This window comes from Xyrauchen texanus, chromosome 36 (genome assembly GCF_025860055.1).
Source record: "Xyrauchen texanus isolate HMW12.3.18 chromosome 36, RBS_HiC_50CHRs, whole genome shotgun sequence".
Lineage (NCBI taxonomy): Eukaryota > Metazoa > Chordata > Actinopteri > Cypriniformes > Catostomidae > Xyrauchen > Xyrauchen texanus.
Window position 1 is genome coordinate 19466304 of NC_068311.1, and position 22668 is coordinate 19488971.

Here is a 22668-nt window from a genome sequence, read left to right on the forward strand (position 1 = left end):
TTCACATGAACAACACCTCAGATGTAGATGCCCAATAGTTTGGTTTGCTTATAACATGCATCGATTGCGGCACCGGAGGAGCATTTCACCAGATTTTTAATAAGAAGTGTATTAAACTACTGTGTATTAGGCTATGTACACACACTCAAAGGACTTCCTGGAGTATTAAGCCATTATAAAATTCAGAGGGTTTTATAGTTAAGAAGGCATGACTGAATATACAGTACATTACTATTGTAAAATACAATTCTAAAAGTTAATAAATAATAATATTTCTTTTTTACAAATTACAACTATATATAAGTTGACTGAATTATTATGTGATTAAAAAAGTGGACTTAAATTCCAATGCGTAAAGTGAACAAAAAAGAGATCTGAAGTTCAGATACAAGTTGGAAAAAAAAACGTTTTCTACTGATGACTTTCACAATCAGGCGCTGGCATCGAAAGCAAGCAGCAACTTGAAATAACAGAGTAGGGCTTATTTTACTCCAGGTTCATAAACATTTTGCTCCAGGAAATGATCCAACTGAAAGACTGAAGCTAATTTGAATGTTTTGATTACAGCCTATTATAGATGTTATGTTTTTAGTTTCAGTTTAAAGGTGGAGTGTGTATTATTTTTATACTGGAGTACTTTTTCCTATCCCAGCTTAATATATAGAGACAGCTGTAAGTCATTTGTAGGTTGACTTCCTTGAAAGTTGTAAACACTTTGGCTTTGTGGCACCATTAAAACAATGATCTGTTGATTTGATCATCTAACCAGCCTAACACTACAACAATGGAGTGTTTTTTGTGGCAGGGCTATCTCTGACCAATATCAGATGGGAGTGTGTGTTGGAAACCTGGTTGAAAACAGTCATAATTTGACATAATTGTTTTATAGTGGTGCATAGGGGTGTAATGATTCACTCATCTCACGATTGTTTCGGTTCACGATACTGAATTCACGATTCGGTTAGACTCAAGAGAAATATGAGAAATTATGCATCATGTATCATACCCCAACACATGATGCATATGCCTATGCTGACTTTGCCCTCTATTGTTAAAACTTTTGTTGTTTAATTGGTCAAATCTAACTCTAATTTATATCAAGATACATTTTTAAACCCACGATGCAAACCGACGCATTTTGTATCCCAATATATTGTGGCACGATATATTGTTAAACCCCTAGTGAAACATAAATGACATATTTCAACACCATGACTCATTTTCAAAAACCCCATAGATTGACTGTTTTGCCTGGTCCACGATAAAATGGGGAACAATAAACTTTGCTTAGTGGATGATAAAATGGTGGGGAAATCCCAAAGGACAAAATGAGCATGTTTATTCGGACGATTACTTGAACAATGAGCATTGGGGATAAATCTTCATTAACAATACATCTTCAATTCAATTTCAGAATTGTGGCACACATATAACTCCATAGATTGCGTTCTCAAAAGAGTTCCTAGCTAAGAGTTTTTGCTTAACTTATTCACAAAACTGCTAAGATCAGGTTTTAGGAAGGAAATCTAAAGATAACAGTAAGGCGGAGATGACCTTGTTGCTATGGATGATGTCATATTTTATTAGTGCACTCTTTTAAATCACCCTCAGTGATTGGAAGACAGTGAACCACTATTTGTCAGCTAAGAACGACAACTACATATATAATACTCCGATCAGCCACAATATTAAAACCACCTGCCTAATGTGTAGGTCCCCCTCGTCCCACCAAAACAGCACCAACCCGCATCTCAGAATAGCATTCTGAGATGTTATTCTTCTCACCACAATTGTGCAGAGCGGTTATCTGAATTACTGTAGACTTTGTCAGCTCGAATCAGTCTGGCCATTCTCTGTAGACCTCTCTCATCAGCGAGCCATTTCCATCTGCAGAACTGCCCCTCACTGGATGTTTTTGGCACCATTCGGAGTAAATTCTAGAGACTGTTGTGTGTGAAAGTCCCAAGAGATCAGCAGTTACAAAAATACTCAAACCAGCCCATCTGGAGCAAAAAAATCATCCATGCAATTATCTAATCAGCAGTGCAGTGCATAAAATCATACAGATAGGGATCAGGAGATTCTGTTAAAGTCCACATCAACCATCAGAATGGGGAAAAAAATTATTTCAGTGATTTGGACTGTGGCATGATTGTTGGTGCCAGATGGGCGGGTTTGAGTATTTCTGTAACTGCTGATCACCTGGGATTTTCACACACAACAGAACAAATTAAGAGACCACTGCAAAATTATCAGTTTCTCTGGATTTACTATTTTATAGGTATGTGTTCGTGTGAAAAACTTTTTTTTTTTATTCTATAAAGTACTGACAACATTTATCCCAAATTCCAAATAATAATATTGTCATTTGGAGCATTTATTTGCAGAAAATGACCTGGCTGTGTGGCATGGATCATTGTCCTTGCTGGAAAAACCAATCCTCAGAGTTGGGGAACATTTGTTAGAACAAAAGGAAGCAAGTTTTCTTCCAGAATAACCTTGTACGTGGCTTGATTCATGTGTCCATCATAAAGACGAATCTGCTCGATTCCAGCCGATCATCATCACAGATCTGCATTGCAAATTGATTAGCTGGCGGGGGTTCCAGGGTGTGTGTGTGTGTGTGTGTGTGTGTGTGTGTGTGTTTGAAGTGAAGATCAGAGTGGGGGAGGGGTGCGAGACTGGGCTTTTCAAACCTGCAGTAAACACATTCAGTTCATCAGCCATTAGTTGACTCTCTACAGAGCGAGGGGGAGGTGTCTTGTACTAGGTGATGTTTTTTATGCCTTTCCACACAGTTTTTTCAGCTTTTCAGAGTAGCTTATTTGAGCCACTCTGATTTCCTTAGTAATTGTGTTCCTGGCCTGGTTGTACAATGTTTTGTCCCCACTTCTGTAAGCATCCTCTTTAAACCATGGTCTATCGTTATTGAATGATAAAAATGTAATGCAAATATCCATGGTGGCGTAGAGTGACTAAGAATAAGAGAGTCTGGGTGTTGTTGCTCCGTGTCTGTGATGTGATCAGCCAGCTGTGACAATGCTGCGTTCACGCTTGCTTGTGGAGGAATATAAACTCCCACTAGAATGAATGATGAAAATTCCTGTGGCGACACATCATCTTCAACACTGTTACATCTGTACACCAACTTTCATTGATGTAAAAGCATGTTCCAACACCTCGTTTTCCCTGATAACTCCGCAATGCGTTCTGCTCTGCACAGCTGAAAGCCTGGTAGATGTAACATGCTGTCCGGGATGGCTTCACTCAGCGACGTTATTTCACAAAATGTACAATCTGAACACTTCCCAAGTTAAAACATTAGTATTGTGTTAAAAATGCATGAAAATGAAATGGATTTTTGCGTTATTCAAGGCTGAAAACACTCATCTTTTTTGTTATTTTGACCAGTTGTCATTTTCTGCAAATAAATGCTCTAAATTACAAAATGTTTAATTGTAATTTGTGAGACATGTTGTCAGTACTATTAAGAATAAACACATACCTAAATCCAGAGAAACTGATAATTTTGCAGTGGACGCTTAATTTTTTCCAGAGGGGGGGGGTGTGTGTGTGTGTGTGTATGCAGTACTCACAGATCACTTTATTAGGAACACCTGTACACCTACTTATTCATTTGATTATCTAATGAGCTAATCGTGTGGCTGCAGTGCATAACATCATGCTGATACAGGTCAGGAGCATCAGTAAATATTTACATCAACCATAAGAATGGGGGAAAATGTAGGTTAACTCAGAAAACCACACAGTACAATTGTAGTGAGCAGAATACCATCTCAGAATGCACCACATGTCAGACCTTAGGCAGATGGACTACAACAGCAGAAGACCATGTTGAGTTCCACTTCTGTCAGCCATGAACAGAAAGCTCACCAAAATAGGAGAGTTAAAAACTGGAAAAATGTAGCCTGGTCTAATAAATCTCGATTTCTGCTGAGGCACACAGATGCAACAGAATGAATCCATGGACCCAACCTGCCTTGTGTTAACAGTCCAGGCTGGTGGCGAAGTTGTAATGGTGTGGGGAATGTTTTTTTTTTGGCTCAATTTGGGCTCGTTAATACCAATCAGTCATTGCTTGAATGCCACAGCCTTTTTGAGTATTTTTGCTGACCATGTTCATCCCTTCATGGCCACAATTTAATCATCTTCTAATGGCTACTTCCATCATGATAATGCATCATGTAACAAAGTAAATGTTTTCTCAAACTGGTGTAATGAACATGTCAGTGAGTTCACTGTTGTTCAGTGGCCTTCCAGTCACAGGATCTGAATCCAATAGAACACCTTTGGGGTGTGGTAGATTTACAGCATGAATGGGCAGATGACAAATCTGCAGACATTGTGTTATGTAATCATCTCAACATGGAGCAGAATCTCAAAGCAATGTTTCCAACTTCTTGTGGAATTCATGCCATGAAGAATTGAGGCTGTTTTGAGAGCAAAGGGAGGCCCTACTCAGTATTAGTATATTGTTTATAATAAAGTGCTCAGTGAGTGTATATATGCAGTATATACTGTATGTGTGTCTATATGTGTGTGTGTGTGTGTGTGTGTGTGTGTGTGTGTGTGTGTGTGTGTGTGTGTGTGTGTATATATATGATTTAGTTGGACTGCACAGTGAATGTAAAATAGCCAACAAGTTTCCAGTATCCATCAATACTGTTAAAAAGCATCCCAGGATGTACCTCATGATGTTTGCTGAGTCTAGAGCTCTAATCTTGTAAAAGAGTGGCTTCTTTAAAATAGCTAAAATATATATATATATATATATAATTATATTTTGATTTGGTTATTTCATAGTTTTGATTGAGTTCTCACTTTACTATTTATTCTAAAATGTGGAAAATGGTAATAATTAAGTAATGTGTATTAACTTTTGACTGGCAGTAAATGCTTAAGTATGTCTGTCTGTCTTTGCATCTCTGTAGGGGTGTGGAGCCATACGACAACACCACCACAGTGTTCGTCCAGCGGAATGAACCCCAAGGAGACTCTAGCATCCTCAGCAGCACAGACTTCTTCCAGACTGAGCAAAATCGCAGAGTTATCCTGGAGAAGGTGGACAGCTTCCAGCTACGAGACAAGTACATGTTTGCGACCACCACCAGGGTAAGGACTCACCCAAGAGGCTAGAGCTAGATATAATGATAATTTGTAGCTTCAGGATTTTATATAGCAAAAGAAAGGGAAGAATAAGCAGCGCTGAGCTACAATGAAAAACAGAATAGAGTGCAGAGAGTCAGATCGGTGCCAACCCCAGCTGAATGCCTCTCCTTTGAGTGTGAGTCAACACTCTTCAGAAGGATCCCACTCAAGATGAACAGGTAGCAATAGGCTTATTTAAAGCCTGAGAGTCAAATGTGGAGGTTTGCTGGTTTGTTTACCTTACACTGAACTTCTAATCTTTGTGGCAGGAGAGTAATTCTTGCAGATGACCCTCTATAAGACCACAAAGGGCCAGTAATGGGATGAACTCACTCTGAAATCACTCACAGTGAAATGGCTGCCTCATTATGTTTGATCTGGTAATGAAAGGATGGTGCTTGTAGTGGTTAATGATCTGATTTGATAACTGGAAGGTTGCAGGGTTGAATCTTGTGAGGGGGGTGATCAATGGGCTATGACCATTGTACTGTTAAAGTTGCACTAAACCTCAGGTTGCAACAGATAAATTGAAACTGTAATAAGTGTACTGTAAGGCTTGTGTTTACACCACACATTTGGATTTCAAATCCAATTTTTAAGGCCAGAAACAAACTTGATGCAAATGTGTTTGCAGATGAAAGACCTTGGCAAACATATTGCCAATGTGCTATCTGTTTGAACACGCTTAACATGCGTTCTTCTGTTACTGTTGCGGAAATAAACTGCAGTACTCAAGGGGGTGATAGATAAACCTTCAAATGTATGTGCCATTAAAATGGATTTGTTCAGGTTAGTTGCTGTAAATATATTGGCTTTACTTGCTCAGCATAATTGCTCTTCAAATTGTTGATCCTCCATGACAACAGTTGGCTTGAAATATAGAACTTAACGTGGAAGCCAATATAGATGCAGTTGCAAATTAATGTAAGCACCAGACAACACTGCATGTGACCTCACCACATACCAAGTGACGTAAAAAAAACTTCTTGAAATACCTTCATACTGAGCCACATATGGCTGTGGTTTGGATCAGGTTTGTAAATATCAGATTTCATGTGTTTTTTGCCGTTCAGATTACAAACAACAAAACAGATTTGAGTTGGATACAACAAACTAAAAATTTGAATTTTGCTGTCTGAACAAGCCCGAGTCATTTTGGATGCAACAGCTGCCTAATGACTCTTTTTATCGTGGTAAGCAACTATTCATATAACAAATGTAGCATAAAGGGACATAGGCTACATCTATCAAATTCATGTATTTGCATAATGTCCGAGATGGGAACTCTATATTACTTGAAAAATTAGTTTTGTGTTGATATGCCTCCATAAAGTTTTGCATACTAGGTTGCTTAAACAAAAACTATGTGTCTATGGCGAACACGGCTATGTGTTGGATTTCACTGTTGCACTCACCCTTGAGGTGTCACCTCAGTGGTTAATCATTTCCACCTCCTGTAGGCTGGCATCACACCAACCTCATCCCACCTCAAATGTTTGACTGCCCAGAACTGGATGAAGCATCTGTCAGTTGACACATGGCATTGCCAGGCTGCATAAAGCAGAAGCCGAACTGATTCAACCATTAATGTGGCAAGAATTTCAATGTGGTTTCAGTTAACCAGAGACTCTGTGTGAGTTTGAGGGCTAATTATAAGCGGTGCTGCGCGGATGGATTCGTTGCAGCCCTTCTGGAGAGCGCGGCAGAGGAGCTGCCTACCTGACAGCTCTGATATATGTTCTGTTAATGAAGTTGTGGCTTGGTTTCCCTCGGGTGTTTCTAACCACTCATGCACCACTTAAGTATGTTCTGCTGCCCAGTGCCGCCATATGGTCCTGTCTTCAGCACTCCACTGTACTATCGCCAGCGAGCGCTGCTGGTCTAATACCAAGAAACTATTTCATAATGGCTCCCATTGTTCTCGTTTATGAAAGATGGTGCACTATGGATCCTGAAAGGCATAGGTATTCAAGGCCATCTGTATTTAATTTCCTTGATCTGTAAATTGTTTGATAGAGTGTCACTTTGGTTTAAGCGACGGCTTTTTGAAAACCTATAACCTAGGGGTTCTTAAACATTTTTGGTCCACAACCCATTTTTTTGTTCCCAAATACTTGGGAGCCAGGATCACATACATGACAAATTAGTTCTCAAGATTAACAGCAGATTTTTTTTTACTTAGATATTTAGTAAATTTCTGTATTATTTTCTCTGCCACTCGCTACACGTTTTAAGGTGCTGTGTCTAGTTAAAAGTAGTTAAACTAAAAGAAAACTTGTCTCGAGACTCCTGCGTTTTGCTTAATTTTGGTAAGCTCCATCTAGCTGTTTCAAACACAAGAATGTGAAAGACCCCTTGAAGTTGAAAAAGCATGTCATCTCTCTGCTCTAACTTTGTGCATTAAAGTATTTTGGATATTTGTCCAGCACCGTTTCTGCACCAAACATGAATGATAACAAATGGTGTTGCTTGTTAAGGAGAGCTGTGCTGTAACTTTTCTAATGATCAGGCTTGCAATTTTCTCCTGGTTAATGGCCAAAATACAGCCAGAAATCGCCCCCAAAAAATCCCATAGATCTACACTGAAGGAGGGACCAATGCCATATCTAGGAACAAGAATACCATAAAGACCTCTGGGTTTTCCAAAGGTTCTCATTCATGGAAAGTGGTGCATTAAGGATCCTGAACCTCAGTGGTTTTGAAGACCATCTGTATCTCATTTCATAGAGCATCACTTTGGTTTTTACCAGCGTTGAAGCGTTGCACTGACTCAAACAAACTAATATGCCCTCATTTTTTAAATGACTTTTCGGATCATTCCACAATGGGTTATGAGACATTTTCTCCCCATGTTCTGGTGAGCCACAATCTCAGTGAAGTTTTTTTTAAATGGATTTGGTTATTTTGATAGCTGAGTGGATGGATTTACAACAGGATAATCACAGTGGTAATTATGGTTAGGCCATTAAACTGCTTGTAGAGTTTGTGGGTTTGTCTGCATAATGTATTAAAAAAGATTATCGTAAGGACAGTAAACAGAGGTCCATTATAAGATTACAGATGGGTCAGGATGATCAACAAGTCATTCAACAATCTACTAGCCGATTAGTAAGGTTATGTATATTGTTTTCATTTTTTAGCTTTATTTTTAAAAGAGGTGCTTTAAAAGGGATACATTTAAAGACAACTCCTCTGACGTGGTTTTAGCTTGCTTACAACATGCTGTGCTTTGGTATGCTTACTTTGGGACTGTCAGTATGCTTCTCTGTGAAGTTGATTCTTTAAAATTGTCCTGCTATAGCCATTAAAAAGCAACACTTTTTAATGGCTAAGTAAACGAAGGTCCATTATAAGATTAGAGTTGGGTCAGGATGATCAAAATGTAATTCAACAAACTACAATTATTGGGGATTATGTAGATTTCTTTTATTTTTTAGCTTTACTATTTTAAAAATATGTGCTTTAAAGGGGATACATTTAAACATTTTACTCCTGGGATGGTTTTAGCATGCTTACAACATGCTGTGCTTTGGTATGCTAACAATGACATCAACTTTGGGACTGTCAGCATGCTAAAACCCTCTCTGAGAGGTTGATTCTTTACATTTATCCTGCTATAGCCATTAAAAAGCAATGCTTTTCTAACAAATTCACCACCAAATTATTTTTTAAATTGTTTTAATTAATTTCAGCATCTCGCCATGAGTTTTGTGTTTTCATGACGACTTGCTAAAAATAGTTTACTGTGTCTCAAGACCCTGTGTTTTTGCTTTGTCCATTTGTTTTTGCAATGCTTATGAATTTGGCTCATTGGTGACTGATGGACATGACCATTATCATCCTAATCATTCATGGCTTTCTTAAAGCGATAGTTCTCCCAAAAATGAAAATTCTCTCATTATTCACTTACCCTGATGCCATCCCAGATGTGTATGACTGTCTTTCTTCAGCAGAAAACAAATGAAGATTTTTGGAAGATCGAACTTATAAGGTCCTTATAATGGAAGTACACAGGTGCCAGCAATTTGATGGTCCAAAAGTCACACTTAGGCAGCATAAAAGTCATGCGTCTGAAGCGAATCGATAGGTTAAGGTAAGAAACAAGTTGATAATTAAAACATTAACTTTAAATCGGCGCTTCTATCCAGGGCTCTGATGCGGTTTGAAATTGCAGAAATCTCGCATGAGAAATGAGGAAGCTCTTTTTCAAAGTAAATAACGTTTTAATTATCAGTGCATTTTTTACATAAATGTATCGATTTGCTTAAGAAGACATTCATTGACCTACTGGAGTCATGTTGATTACTTTTATGCTGCCTAAATGTGGTTTATGGACCGTAAAAATGCTTGCAAGTGGGTACTTCCATTATAGTGACCTGACAGTGCTAAATCTTCTAAAAATCTTAATTTGTGTTCTGCTGAAGAAAGACAATCATACACATTTGGTATGGCATCAGGGTGTTTGAATAATGAGAGAATTTTCATTTTTGGGTGAACTATTATTTAAAGACAAACTAGTCGACTATCCAGTTTAGACAACCCACCAACTGGTCGATATTTGAAATAAGAATCCCTAAATAATACAGACTGATAAAAAAGGCCAGTGCAAGCAGCTCTCTGGAATTCTTCTGGTTGGGTTGGTTGTAAATATCTCTGCACTTATGGGGAGGGAAAAGTGACAGACTTGTTAAAAACATCAGCTTGGTGATGGCTGTGTGTGGCCTGGCCCTGACCCTGTTTGCCAGTCTTTCTCTTTCTTTCTCTCTCTCTCTCTCTCTCTCTCTCTCTCTCTCTCTCTCCTCTCTCTCTCTCTCTCACACACACAATCGAAAGTCAGACTCTACAGCTCATAGAGAAAACACAAAGTATCTTGCAACACAGACAACACTGATGTCACATAACTCTTTTTCCCTGCTTTTTTGTCTTTTCGTCCTCTTTTCTTTCAGTTACTGTGTCTAAATTATTCACACTCTTGCTCTCATTGTGCCGAGTCCTTCTATCTGCAATAGGCTAATAGGATTACCATAATGAATATCACTAGAGCCTTTGGCAGTGAGAAGCTTCCTAGACTAATTAAAGCTGTGGAAACCAAGATCCTCTCATCTGAGGGATTTATCCATAATGTCATAAAGATCCTTAGTAATAATTAAGCCTTTTTTGCTCTCACGTCCTCACCTCCCTTTAATCCAGTGAGCCATTCTAGTGATAACCAGGTTTTGGGGTGTAAAATGAATTTTGATTTAAAGAATGTATTCACGGAAAACTCCTTAGCATAAGAGATGGAAGGAGAGTTTGAAATTATCTGTCAATCACAGCACATCAATCAGCATTAAATAGGTAGTAACTATATGCTTAACAAAATTGTACAACAAACAAATTGTATTTATTTATTTTTTATTACATTTATTACAACAGAATACTTGTATGTGGATTTTTATGGACACATTTTCATAAACATCAAGTCAGTAAGCAAGTCGGATGTTAATTCAGTAACCGTTCTGATGGTTTGAGCAAGTGATTTGTTAGACTTAAACTGATAACTTTTTTTTGACTGATTCATTTTAAGAATCATCTAACAAACCTTTATAATGTTATTGTAGATCGGCTTCGTCCAGCATGAATATACGTTAATCGCCTCCACATTGTGCGCATACTCCAAAAGACAGATGTGGCGTGCAATGTGTATTTACATTTCCGTAGCTGACCTCCTTTCTTCAAATATTAAATTAAGATCACGTACTTGGAAAAACAGCTGGACTATGCAAAAAACGACTCTAGCTCGATAATAACTGTAAATGTAAACGTACTGAATCTTTTCTCATTGCATTCATTTCAGACTGAAAACTCAGAACTCGAGTAGAATATCTTTTATTTTGTTGTGCCACTTGCAGTGCAGAAATCACTGACACCGTAATATTGTCTGCTTTGATTTCTTTACCAGGGTCACTAAATCTGTCCAAGTCCTCAACTTGAACCATCAAGTATTCTCACACTGTGTTCCTTCAGTGCACTACATCTACACATTCTCACTCATGCTTGAAAGGCTGCTCTCTCTTCCAGACTAAGCTATCGGAGAGACTGCCAGCACAGTACGGCTGTTGTTTCAGAGATAAATGCCTCCTCCAAAAAGAAGGCAAAGTGATTCCAAAGCCAAATATTCATTAGATCGCCTGTGCCAGAAGCAATCATTTTCATGTTGGTGTATAAGAATAGAAGGCTTCTTGCAGGCGAATTTTGAAGTCAAGTTTGTTGTCAGGGACACTTGGCCTGATGCTATGGCCGCAATATAAGAGATGACAGTTTGCTTACAGTGACTGTTTTTAGGTAACTGACTATAAATGCTTAATGATACACTGAGTGCTAAAATTGGAAGGTGGATGTGCAAATGGAACCTTGGGAGAAATGTTCGACCTCTGACCAACTGACAGGATTCATTAAAAGTTCAATCACATTAAAACATTTTGCAGCCAATCTTGTAGCACCTCTACCCGAAAGGTGGTAGTTATGAGGCTATTGAAATCCACAATACCACCTTTCAGAGAATGGTTGCCATTTTACATGGAATATAGAGGTACTTCAAAATATACCATAGTATTACCATGGTAAACGTCCCAAAAACATGGTAATACTGTGGTATATTGAAATATACCACGGTACTGAATGATTGCCGTAGACATATACCATGGTATTTACTGTACCTCGTACTCCAAAGACCAAGAATACCAAGGAATTATGGAATTACTATGGCACCATGTCCAAAAATCATTGTAATACCATGGTATTTTTTTGAGTGTTCCCTTTATTCCCCTGGCTTTGTATGTGTTCGTCGCTGGTGTTTGATTAGATTGTTGTTATAACACTTTGTGTGCTCTCTTAAGCTCTCCAGGCAACAGCGTCTGTTTCACAAGATCTCCCTCTTCTCGGCTTTCTAAAGCCAGATTGTATTTTGGCTGCTTCCGCGGCACTGCAGTATGTTCCTGGAGACAGCCGTTAACAGCCAGATAAATCAATAGCATGAATAGTGTGTAAACCAGGCAGCACGGAAATACTAGAAAGAAAACACTGAGCCTTTGTGCTGTTTAGACAAGGAAGTGGTTAGACTTGTTAGTCTGGATGATCGTGCCTTTAAAAGCCCGTCTTATCTGTCAGGTTTTTTTCCTGCTGACCCAATAAATCAGTTTCAATCAATTTGAATTTGAACCAATTGCCAGCCCTGTCTTGCAAGCCTTTTGGGCCTTGGAACATGATCTAGGAAAATTTAATTAACCCAGGTTTAGGAAAATTTCAGAATGGAATGATTTTCATGACTTTTGTTTTCTGTTAACGGTTCTCGCACCTTCAATTTTAAACCTATGCGGGCCGAACACTGTACCAAAGTACATTTCAGTGGCAGCGCTGCCCCCTACTGAATCTACAGTGTGAAATACACAGCACACCCTGTTTATTCTGATTCCCGAACAAATTACTCTTATGAGCCAGCTCTTTAAAATCTACAGCGCAAAACACACAACATGCCCAGTGTTGTCTGATTCCCGAACAGATGACTCTTATGAGCCGGTACTTTTTAGTGAATTAAAAACACTTACACATCAGTCAGAGCAGTCACTGAATTTATCTTATAAAGTTATGAATGTCCAACTTGACATGATAAATGATAAAATGTTTATTTTTGGGTGAACAATAATGGACAAAAATAATCTGTGTAAAACTTCTCATTTAATTTCAGATAAAAAGGTTTTGCTTATTTTAGATGTAAATAACTCTCGTAATGTTATGTTGATTCCTGAACTGATACATTAAAATGTGTCCAAATAATACAAACAAAACTAACTAGCAAAACAATTGCTGATACAAAGTAAAACTTAACTAAAACAAAAATGTGTTAAGTATATTTGAAAATGGTATTAAAATAAAAACATTTGAAAATGCAAACTTTAACAACCTTGTTGTGGACATTTGTTTCCTTTTTCATCTAGTATTGCGTTTATCACCTTTAATGGCGTCTTATTTTCCTCATCAGTATCACATAGCTTTTGTTAAGCTTTACTTTATCTGTGTTTATTATAGTGAAATTATAATGCTGCGAATGATGTTTCTTGACTCGACTCGATGGAAAAACTGATGTAAGTAACTTACCCATGGCTTGATTAAGCGTGTCAAGCTGTCAGACAAGCAAAAGACTGATGGATCGACCTGAACTTCAAAACTGATTAGAGCAAAGTGAAGGATTATAAAACAGGAAGAAAGAGTAGAAGCATTGCTCATTTTGGACACTGCTCGACAGAGATGCATCTAAACTGCTGGGACTCCGACTAGGCAGAAGTGATATCCTGCTGCTAGCACCAGCTTCCCTACACTTTCATCTTTGAAAAACCAACAGTTTTAGACATATAAATAAGACTGGCTGTTTTTTGCTGTTTCATATCCCCATCAGTGCTTATTAAGCTGTATCAGGTACAGGACCCCAGTGAATACAGTGCAGGCTTGGCATATCTCCCACCTCTGATACAGGCTGTCATTCTGACCCTCACTGATAATGATAATGTGCCATGGTTTATGGTAGCTGAAGGTGTCAGATTATCAGATATAAAGTATGGTCAAATAAAAACCTTTACGGCTCTACTGTTTTATTGTAATTTTTACTGCACCATGTCCCAGTGGAAAGTATTGAAGAAAGTTGCTATTTACACCCACTGTGTCTAGGGCTGCTAGGATCACTGTGACAACTGCCCCACCATGGTGGTGGAGTGCCAACAGGGAATGTTCATTGTTATGGCACCGGCCTATTCACAATGCGAGTTACATCATTTGTTTATATATGTGTGCATATAGTTGTGTATATATGCGTTTTCAGTGCAGATGGTAGTGGTAATATTATATTTATGTTGTTGATAGAGCTGATTAATGTCATATAGGGTGCGTTTTGAAAAAAAGGATTAACCCACTAAGCGCTTGAGTTTATATGTGTTCAGATTTTTAGCTCCCGCAGCTCAGATCCTCGATATTATGCTCAATACTATGACTGAATCGTTTAGCAAGGTTTTATTCAACATGGTTTTTCTTTTTCTAAATAAAACATTGCAAGTTCATTGGTAATATGATGCTGGTCATTTATGTCCTATTTTTGTCAACAGTACTCTGCTATTCAAAAGTTTGGGGTCACTTGACTGAAATCTTCATGATGCGTATTGATGTCCATCTTGTCATTGTTATCAGAAAAAAAAAAGCATCTCATACATTTTGTCAGTAATTTCGTTTATTGAACGTGTATTCAGTGCAGCTGGAAACATCATAACCCCAGCAAAGTCCTCTCTAAAACCAGACAATGTTGATTTGTTTTGAACAACAATTGAAAAGTTGTCAGCCAAGGTAGGACTGAACCATTTTTGTAGTCTTGTTGAATGTTCAAGTTAAGCTATATTAACAGGTTTTGACATTCTGGAATATTTCTAGCCATTGATATGTTGCCAATGTGTAAGATTGGTGCAATAAAGATATTATAAAGCCAATACAAACTATTTTTTATTTTTGTATTATGGTTTTAGGTATTTTGTGATATTTTACTAATTGTTTAATTTCTAATCCATGTTCAATGATGCACTTTTGAAAGTTTAATCCACAATAAACACACAATTTGAGCATTTATTTTTTTTAAATAAAATGTTATAAACTATATTATACAATTACAAATATTAATAAATATTGTTTTATTTTTTGCAGGGTTCCCACAGTCTTAAAAACTAAAAATATATAATTATAAATTGTGTTTTTCAGACCTGGAAAAGTCATGAAAATTTCTATAGTGAATATACATTTTTCAATTTTTTTCTCCAACACATTTCATTGGCTAAATATTGCTCTTATTTGTAAAAATTGATAAGTAGAGTAAAACATGCAATTTGCAAGTCAAAGTGATGTCTCATTTGTCAGTGATTCATTCTTTTTAGTCTGTTCTTTTCAATGAATTAGTTAAAAACCTGTTACAACTTTTGTATCCGTAATAGGTTGTTTGATGGCAGGTTCCATTGTGACACGTACCCCCTATAGTGTAACATCATTCCCTGTTACTGGGGCATGCTGTTGTCAGAAAACGTCAAAGAGTGTTCAATGAATTGTATATTTTTTACTGTGCAATACCGTTTAACCTGTTCAGTAGATTTGTTTTTGTCCCCCAAACAGTTATGTTCCTTTTTCAGAAATTGGCAAAACTTAAAAAATAAACATACCCTGAAAAATGTATTCACAGCAGTAAAAAGTGATAACTTGCCATGATCTCCCCTATATCATTTCTGGTTTAATATACCTTTGACAGTGAAGCGCACTCTGTCATTGTGTTTCCACAGACATTGTTGGGGAGCCATGAACCTCAGTCTGTCCAGCTGTGGGTTTCCTACAACCGCCAGCCAATGAGAGCAGCCCAGTTTAACACCCGCCACCCTATTACAGTGAGTGCTGTCACCTTCATGTAGTCTTGGATAGATTAATACTATAGCTCTGACTTAAAAAGCATCATATGGTTTACCTGTCTGCAATTCTCTCTCTCTCTCCTTTCTCTTTCTCTTTCTGCAGGAGTACTACATAGCAGATGCTTCAGAGGACCAGGTGTTCGTGTGCGTGAACCACAGTAACAATGTCACACACCTGTACATCTCAGACACACAGGGCCTGGCCTTCTCTCTTTCTCTGGAGAATGTGTTGTACTACAGTCCTGAAGGCTCGGGCAGCAACACCCTCATTAGGTACAACTGAACATTACAGAGTGTGTAAGGCCTTCTACATCCACTGATGGCGTAACAAACAGTTTTTTTTTTTTTTTACGATTTCAGACTTTCTCCATTTAAGTAGATAGGAGCTCGTATCCATAGAACATAGCATGACCACCGGGTGACCTAACTTGCATTAAATGGACTTTGACATAACACCAACCATAATACCTAAATCAAGGGGAAATTATAGTTTGATGTGAATGATGCTGTAGCACTAACCATAAACCTAACCCTAAAATCTGATTTGCTGATTGTGAATGTTGTCCCAGGGCCAACAAGGATGTTGATTCAGAAACATGTCCTACATAGCTGCGTCACATTAAGCCCCAGTCTTGCACAGCTCATGGCCTCTTCACCTTCACTTTAGTAACGTACGTGCATTGGTGCTGCAAATTCATTTAGGCTATGCACGCCTCAACCCATAAGCAGGTTAGGGAGGCCTTGTCTCTATAATGTGAGAGCTAGTGTATGTCTACACCCACCAGTCCCTCACACTGTCAATAGAAAGCAATCCATCATTCTTACATGGCTTTCCAAGGACGTGCTATTGTTTTACTCTGCGACAAAGTGGAATCTCACCCGCTGCAAAACCACTGAGCTCAGCACCGACCGCCTGAGAGAAAAGACGCAATTACTGCAGTGCGGAATGCAGATGCAATGTACTTGGCTCTTACGCCATTGGCATTTACAAAGAGCACCTCTTTTGGCAGATATGAATGCCACATCGAAATAGGCTGCCCTAAAAAGCCAAAAGGCATTAACTACTCTAACAGTGAAACTGAGAAAAATTGCTTCAAAGTTTTTTGATTGATCGTCCAGCCAAATGTGAATGATAAATTTGTCTCACTCCATTTTCTCTGAAGCTGAGCATAGTTGGGCCAAACCCCATCTGTCATGGGACAGGTCTTTTGTAGTTAATTGATACATTTGTAGTTACTGTGTTTTGCTTGATTCTTAAATATTGGCTTTGGTACGACTCCAGCCCCTGATACCTCAGAATCACCTCAGTAATGCTAAACTGATGCCTCGATACAAACAGATGTCAGGTTACTGTTGAATATGCGTGATAGATTAGCATATAATGTAACAGGAATATTTATTAAACTATTTGTGAAATATGCATGAAATCTGTCATATATAGGCTGATTAGGCCCTCTTTTAAACAAACAGGGTCAAAGAATTAACAACTAACTGTCTATTAATATTTTTGCTGAAACTTTACTCTATAGTTACTTTTCCTGTCAAAGTGCATTTATTTTCATCTTAGGAAAAAAACAATATACTTTATATTCATTTTCGAAGCAAAGCCTTCAATAGTATAAATGCACTAAAATGGCACCAATTCAAGTAAAATGAAATGTTTTGCAAAGTCTTATTGAAAGGTTGAATTTAGTGGTTGAAAGAACTATGCAACCATCCATTCATTGCAATGTACATTAAATATCTTAAACTCTCATCCTCCACAGACTGTGGCTATCCGCTTTGCTACAGCAATTGTGAAGATGCATTCACGATTCGCGCCAGGACGTCAATGCTAGGGTCAAGTACCGCTTTGATCTCCACATGAAAAGCGCTTCCAGACAATGTTTCATTCTGCATTTTCGTGATAGTTAAGACTTTACGTGCTTCTGTGGTAATTAAATTGCACCTTATAGAGGCTGCAAAGTACTTGATTTATGTCACAAGTCCCATCTAAAATAGCATTAAGATTTAAATTCCCTATCACAGATATGGCGGTTGTGTGTGTGTTTGTGGTGTGTTCGTCAGTGTAATGAATTCGGGCGGACACCTCGAAAAGGTTCCGCCCCTTCTCTGACCAGTATAATGGTTTTTGCTTTATTAACACAAAATGCGTGCGTTCATTGCGATTAAGAAAAATTTCCGCTTTAAACTTTAATTAAACGCATGCGTTAACGCATTCATTTTGACAGCTCTATACAAATGATAAATCACAATGTTTTCAACTGCTTTTCCCAATACATTCTTCAAATATTAAAGATAATAACCACAATATATTATAGCAAGAACATATAAATTAACATCAAGCTCAAATGGACACTCATGAAAATATATGTTGGTAGAACTCGAAAGCAGCTTTTTAAAGTGCAGCCTTTTTTCCTTAGTCTAACGTTGTTGTGAGAGCACGCATGTCACACAGTGAGTGTTATTATATTAATAATAAACGATTATTACATTTCATAATGCATTACATTTTCATTCTCAAATCATGTAGATGCATTGCACTTCTAAATGTTAACTTTTCTATCACATTTTCATGTCATAATGCCTGAACTGTCAATGGAGGTTTTCGTCAGGTATTGAAATTTGCTAAATATTTGTATTTTGTAGATTTTTAGTATCACTGTATTTTTTTGTGTGCCGGTATATTGCGCAACTTTACAAGGAAGCTAATTTAAGTGTGTGTGCATGTGTGTTTGTAGGTACTTCGCCAATGAGCCGTTTGCAGATCTCCATCGGGTGGAGGGGCTGAGGGGGGTGTTTGTGGCCACTTTGATCAATGGCTCAGTCAATGAAGACAACATGCGGTCAGTCATCACTTTTGATAAAGGAGGAACCTGGGAACTATTGCAGCCACCTGCCTCAGACAGCCTGGGAGGAACCATAGAATGTCAGGTATGAGAAATTTCCAATTTGGTCATTTTGACTACATGAGTACTCAACAGATTAATCAACCGAGTACTTGGGGGTGGGCATATGTGTTGGATTGGGAAAAGGCGCAAGTTCCTTTTGTCCCATTTTTCCAAATATCAGTCAGTGTAGACCATGGGCATAATGTTTTGTAAGATGCTGCGTCTAGTTAAAAATAGTCCAACTTTCAAAAGGGTGTTTCGAGACCCTGCGTGTGCTCTGACCAGTTGTTTTGAAGCCCAAGAATGCATCCTGTTGGAACATCCTCTAATCCTTTCCAAACTGTTTGTAGGTTTATATTTGGGGTTCCTGGAGACCCCAGTGACGTAAAAATTTGCCTCTTATTTGTCAAATATAGCCTCTTATTGTCACTTTAAAACCCAGTAGAATCTGGGGTTTCTGAGACACAAAACAAAATTAGAATATAAAATGTACATGGAGGACGGTTGAAGCATTTCATGCATTTATCATAAGATAATGCAATGTACGTAGTATCAACCTAATATTTAAACGAGAAGCATGTATTTATTTTCTATTTAAATGGCCAAAAAGAACATGAGTTCATGTGGTTTCATGATTGATACTGTGGTTCTCTACACTTCACTCTACACTGCGGATCTCACACTTTTGATTGCTTTTTGAGTATGAGTGGGCAAGTATGTTTTTGTGATGCTGCGGTTTTGTGTTTGCAAATTTTAAGATGGAGATGTTGGAGAAGTGTTGCAATTGTGGTAGGGAGTAGTGTTTTTTTTTTTACACTTGAGGTGAGCTTTTCTTTGAAGGGACACAACATCTTTGCAGTCTCACATTTCTCGCTCTTTCTCTCTCAGCTGGATAGTGGCTGTTCCCTGCACTTGGCCCAGAGGTGGAGTCAGCTTTTGAATATTCAGTTGCGCAGGATCCCTATTCTGTCTAAAGAGTCTGCACCTGGTCTCATCATGGCAACAGGTGGGTCACATGAGCAGCTCTGCTTTGCGGTTAAATGCTCTCATATGTGTGTGTGAAATAGAGGAAATACGAGAAGGCTTGCACTCTTGCTGCTTACTCTGTTTCTTCCTGTTTTTGTGTGTCTGCTCTTATTAACCACGCTGTGTGTGAGAGTGAGAATGTGAGTGTCAGAAATTTCACAAGTTGTAATTTTTATTTTGTATATTATTTTGGTTTTCAGGTTAGTTTTTTGTTAGTTTAAATGGTGCATAAATAGTTTCAATATTTTTTTATTTATTTTAATAAATACTTTTATTTAGTTTTTTAGTTGCAATGTAGTTTTAGTTCATCCATTTTAACATGTCACCATAAATTGTTCAGTTTGTACCATAACACTGTGAAACCGTGCTGATCCGGGCAAGATGGCACAATTTAGGATTTCTTTTTTCACTGTGGTGCTTGGATGTAGTTTACAAATAATTCAGTTGGCGGTGGCACAAAAGGTAAACAGTTGAGTGTGTGCACTATGGAGGTTGATGGGATATTTATCAATGTTAAGGACTGCTTTTTCCCCTGGTTTCTACTCCTCTAAATAGACATGCCCCATGAAACAAAAAGGAAAGCAAAGAGGGTTTGTGCAAGCCACCTGACACATACACACAGACAGTTAAAAGTTCCCAGACTAGCTAAAAAGGACATTGTAACAAAGGTTTGTGTTGGGCAGATAAAGGAGGAAGCAGGAATAGGTTTCCACAGTTCACGTGAGTCTGTTTTATTCACAAATAACCAGCAATCGCTGTACAGCTTCACTTCAAAACACAAGATGGCTTTTCAGCGTCACTCAAATAAACAGTCAGATTTTCAGCTTCACACAACACAAGGCTCTCTCAGGGGACAGACATGAAGACTCTGGTCTTTTTATCTCCCCTAACTCTCACTGTGAACATAGAGATGTAATTAGTCACAATAAATATCAGGTGGATGTCCTTACTGCTTTCTCTCTCCCCAGATGGGCACTCGACCACGCCCTCATCTCAACAGACATTTATTGACAAAATATTTTACGAATAATATAATGATATATTTTATGAGATTTAATGATAATCTTCTTCTATAATCTACCTCCCTGATAAAAAAAGCTGTGTAGATAAAGAACGTTCTAATTACTTTATACTATATACTAAATAATATAGACTGTATATTTCCTCCTCAGACCTGAGCATGACTGCTGTGTGCATTTTCCATTTTCCTTTTTGATTTGTAACCAATAGCGCCAAATAAACATGAAAAAAAAAAATTCTAGAGCAAAATGTTTTCCAAAAATTGATGGCAACATTTATGGACTAAGTTGTGGAATGTTTGGAAGTCATTTTTTTTTTTTTTTTAATCAAATTGTTTATTATATTCTAGGAGTGTTGGTTATTCATGCTTCTGAGATGTGACAGACAGTACATCAGAATTATTTTGACTCAAACAGGTTTCAATGTAAAAACCAGATGTAGTTTTATTCACTTTTCTCCCACAAACAAACTCCACTGTGATTGGCAACATGTTGTGACTCTGTTGTGACATGACTGTGTGTCGAAAGTTAAACCCTTTTCTGACAGCCCAGAGTCTTCTGAACTGAGATCAGTCGGTTTAAATTAAATGAAATTAGGCTTTGCATATAGCAAAGCCAAAATACAACGTCCACGCATGTGTATGCGGGGTTGCACGAGGATAAATAATATACTAAATAATGTACTATACTAGTTAAACCATCATAATAAAATCATGAGGACACCAAAAATACACAATTTTATTAACCTCACCAAAATGAACTTTGCCTGATACCTTGACACACATAAGTTCTCACAATGGGAATGGGAATTGAACTCCGACACTGGAATCAATGACACCACATCTGTCAGCTGACAACCAATCACAGCAGTGATAAGGGAGCCCCACCTCCAAATATAAGACACCTCCTCAGGTCTCTTCTTCATTCTCATTCTGTGCCCCATGAATTGGAAGCTATCCTCTCAAGGCGTGGCTGCTAAACAAATCATAGACGAGTCATTCAGATACCTCACAGAGCACTGCTTTTTTTCTTTTGCGAATACAGTTGAAGTCAGAAGTTTCCATTACACTTTAAGTCATTAAAACAAATTTTTTAACCACTCCACAGATTTCATATTAGCAATCTATAGTTTTAGCAAGTCGTGATGTACATCTACTTTGTGCAAGACATGAGTAATTTTTTAAAGAGGAGCCGTCCAAAGCTGCGGCTGCAGCATAGGTCTTGCCGTCGTGGGCGAATGGGCTGTTTGGCTGGGTTTGTCTGACAGAGAGAGAAGACAGACTTCCTGGATGCCCCTGTGGAAACGAAAGCCCCTTTCGGGGATACGGTTTCTACGATGCGGAAGCAGTGCTATTCAAGGAAGAAAGATGGGGAGGCATTTGAAACTTGCCTTCCCTGAAAAGTCACTGCTTGAGCTCCGCAGCCATCACGTTCGGGGTTCCCAGCCCATTTAAAGGTGGGCAATCTGGATTCAGGACCTAGGCGGCCTGTCATATGGGAAATGACTCTAGTACAATAGGCCAACAACCGCAATTACTCCTGTATTTGCTTTGCGGTGGATTTGTCAAGAGTATCTCTTAAAACTAATTCTATTATCACTTTGTGCCTAAGGTGAGCGACTTGGTTGTAAGCTCGATTGTAATCCGGTGGACTTGCTGTCTTTTCACCCACCGCCGCTTTCCTCTGAGAGGATAAATGGCTTAATTGTCTGTGCCCAGTTCGTACTCTACATTTGTACATGGAGAGAACTAAGGCATTGAGGAAGAGTAATCAACTTTTTGTTTCTTGGGCTGATTCTCAAATCAGACCCATATCACATCAGCGCCTGTTGCATTGGCTTGTGGAAGCTATTATCTTGAGTTATAATAGTCTGGGGTTGTGACCTCTGGAGGACTTGAAAGCTCATTCTACCAGAGGCATGGCTACCTTGTGGGTGCTGTTTAAGGGCATTTCAGTCCAGGACATTTGTGTGAATGCAAATTGGGTGTCACCTCACACTTTTGTCCAATTTTACACACACACAAATTAACAATAACACAGTGAAGCACAAGTATCTTATTTCACCCCCCATTTTTTGCTAATTGATTTGGTGGGTGT

At 38.2% G+C, this 22668-nt stretch overlaps 1 protein-coding gene across 1 annotated transcript in view; it reads left to right on the forward strand.

The window, feature by feature from the left end:
* The window catches only part of LOC127629864 (sortilin-related receptor-like), a 90698-nt gene that overhangs the window by 32217 nt on the left and 35813 nt on the right, over nucleotides 1-22668 (forward strand). Inside the window, exons 6-10 of the mRNA XM_052107141.1 lie at nucleotides 4953-5133; nucleotides 15513-15614; nucleotides 15739-15908; nucleotides 18377-18569; nucleotides 19415-19532. Coding sequence (XP_051963101.1) covers nucleotides 4953-5133; nucleotides 15513-15614; nucleotides 15739-15908; nucleotides 18377-18569; nucleotides 19415-19532 — 764 coding nt within the window. The remainder of the gene's footprint in view (nucleotides 1-4952; nucleotides 5134-15512; nucleotides 15615-15738; nucleotides 15909-18376; nucleotides 18570-19414; nucleotides 19533-22668) is intronic.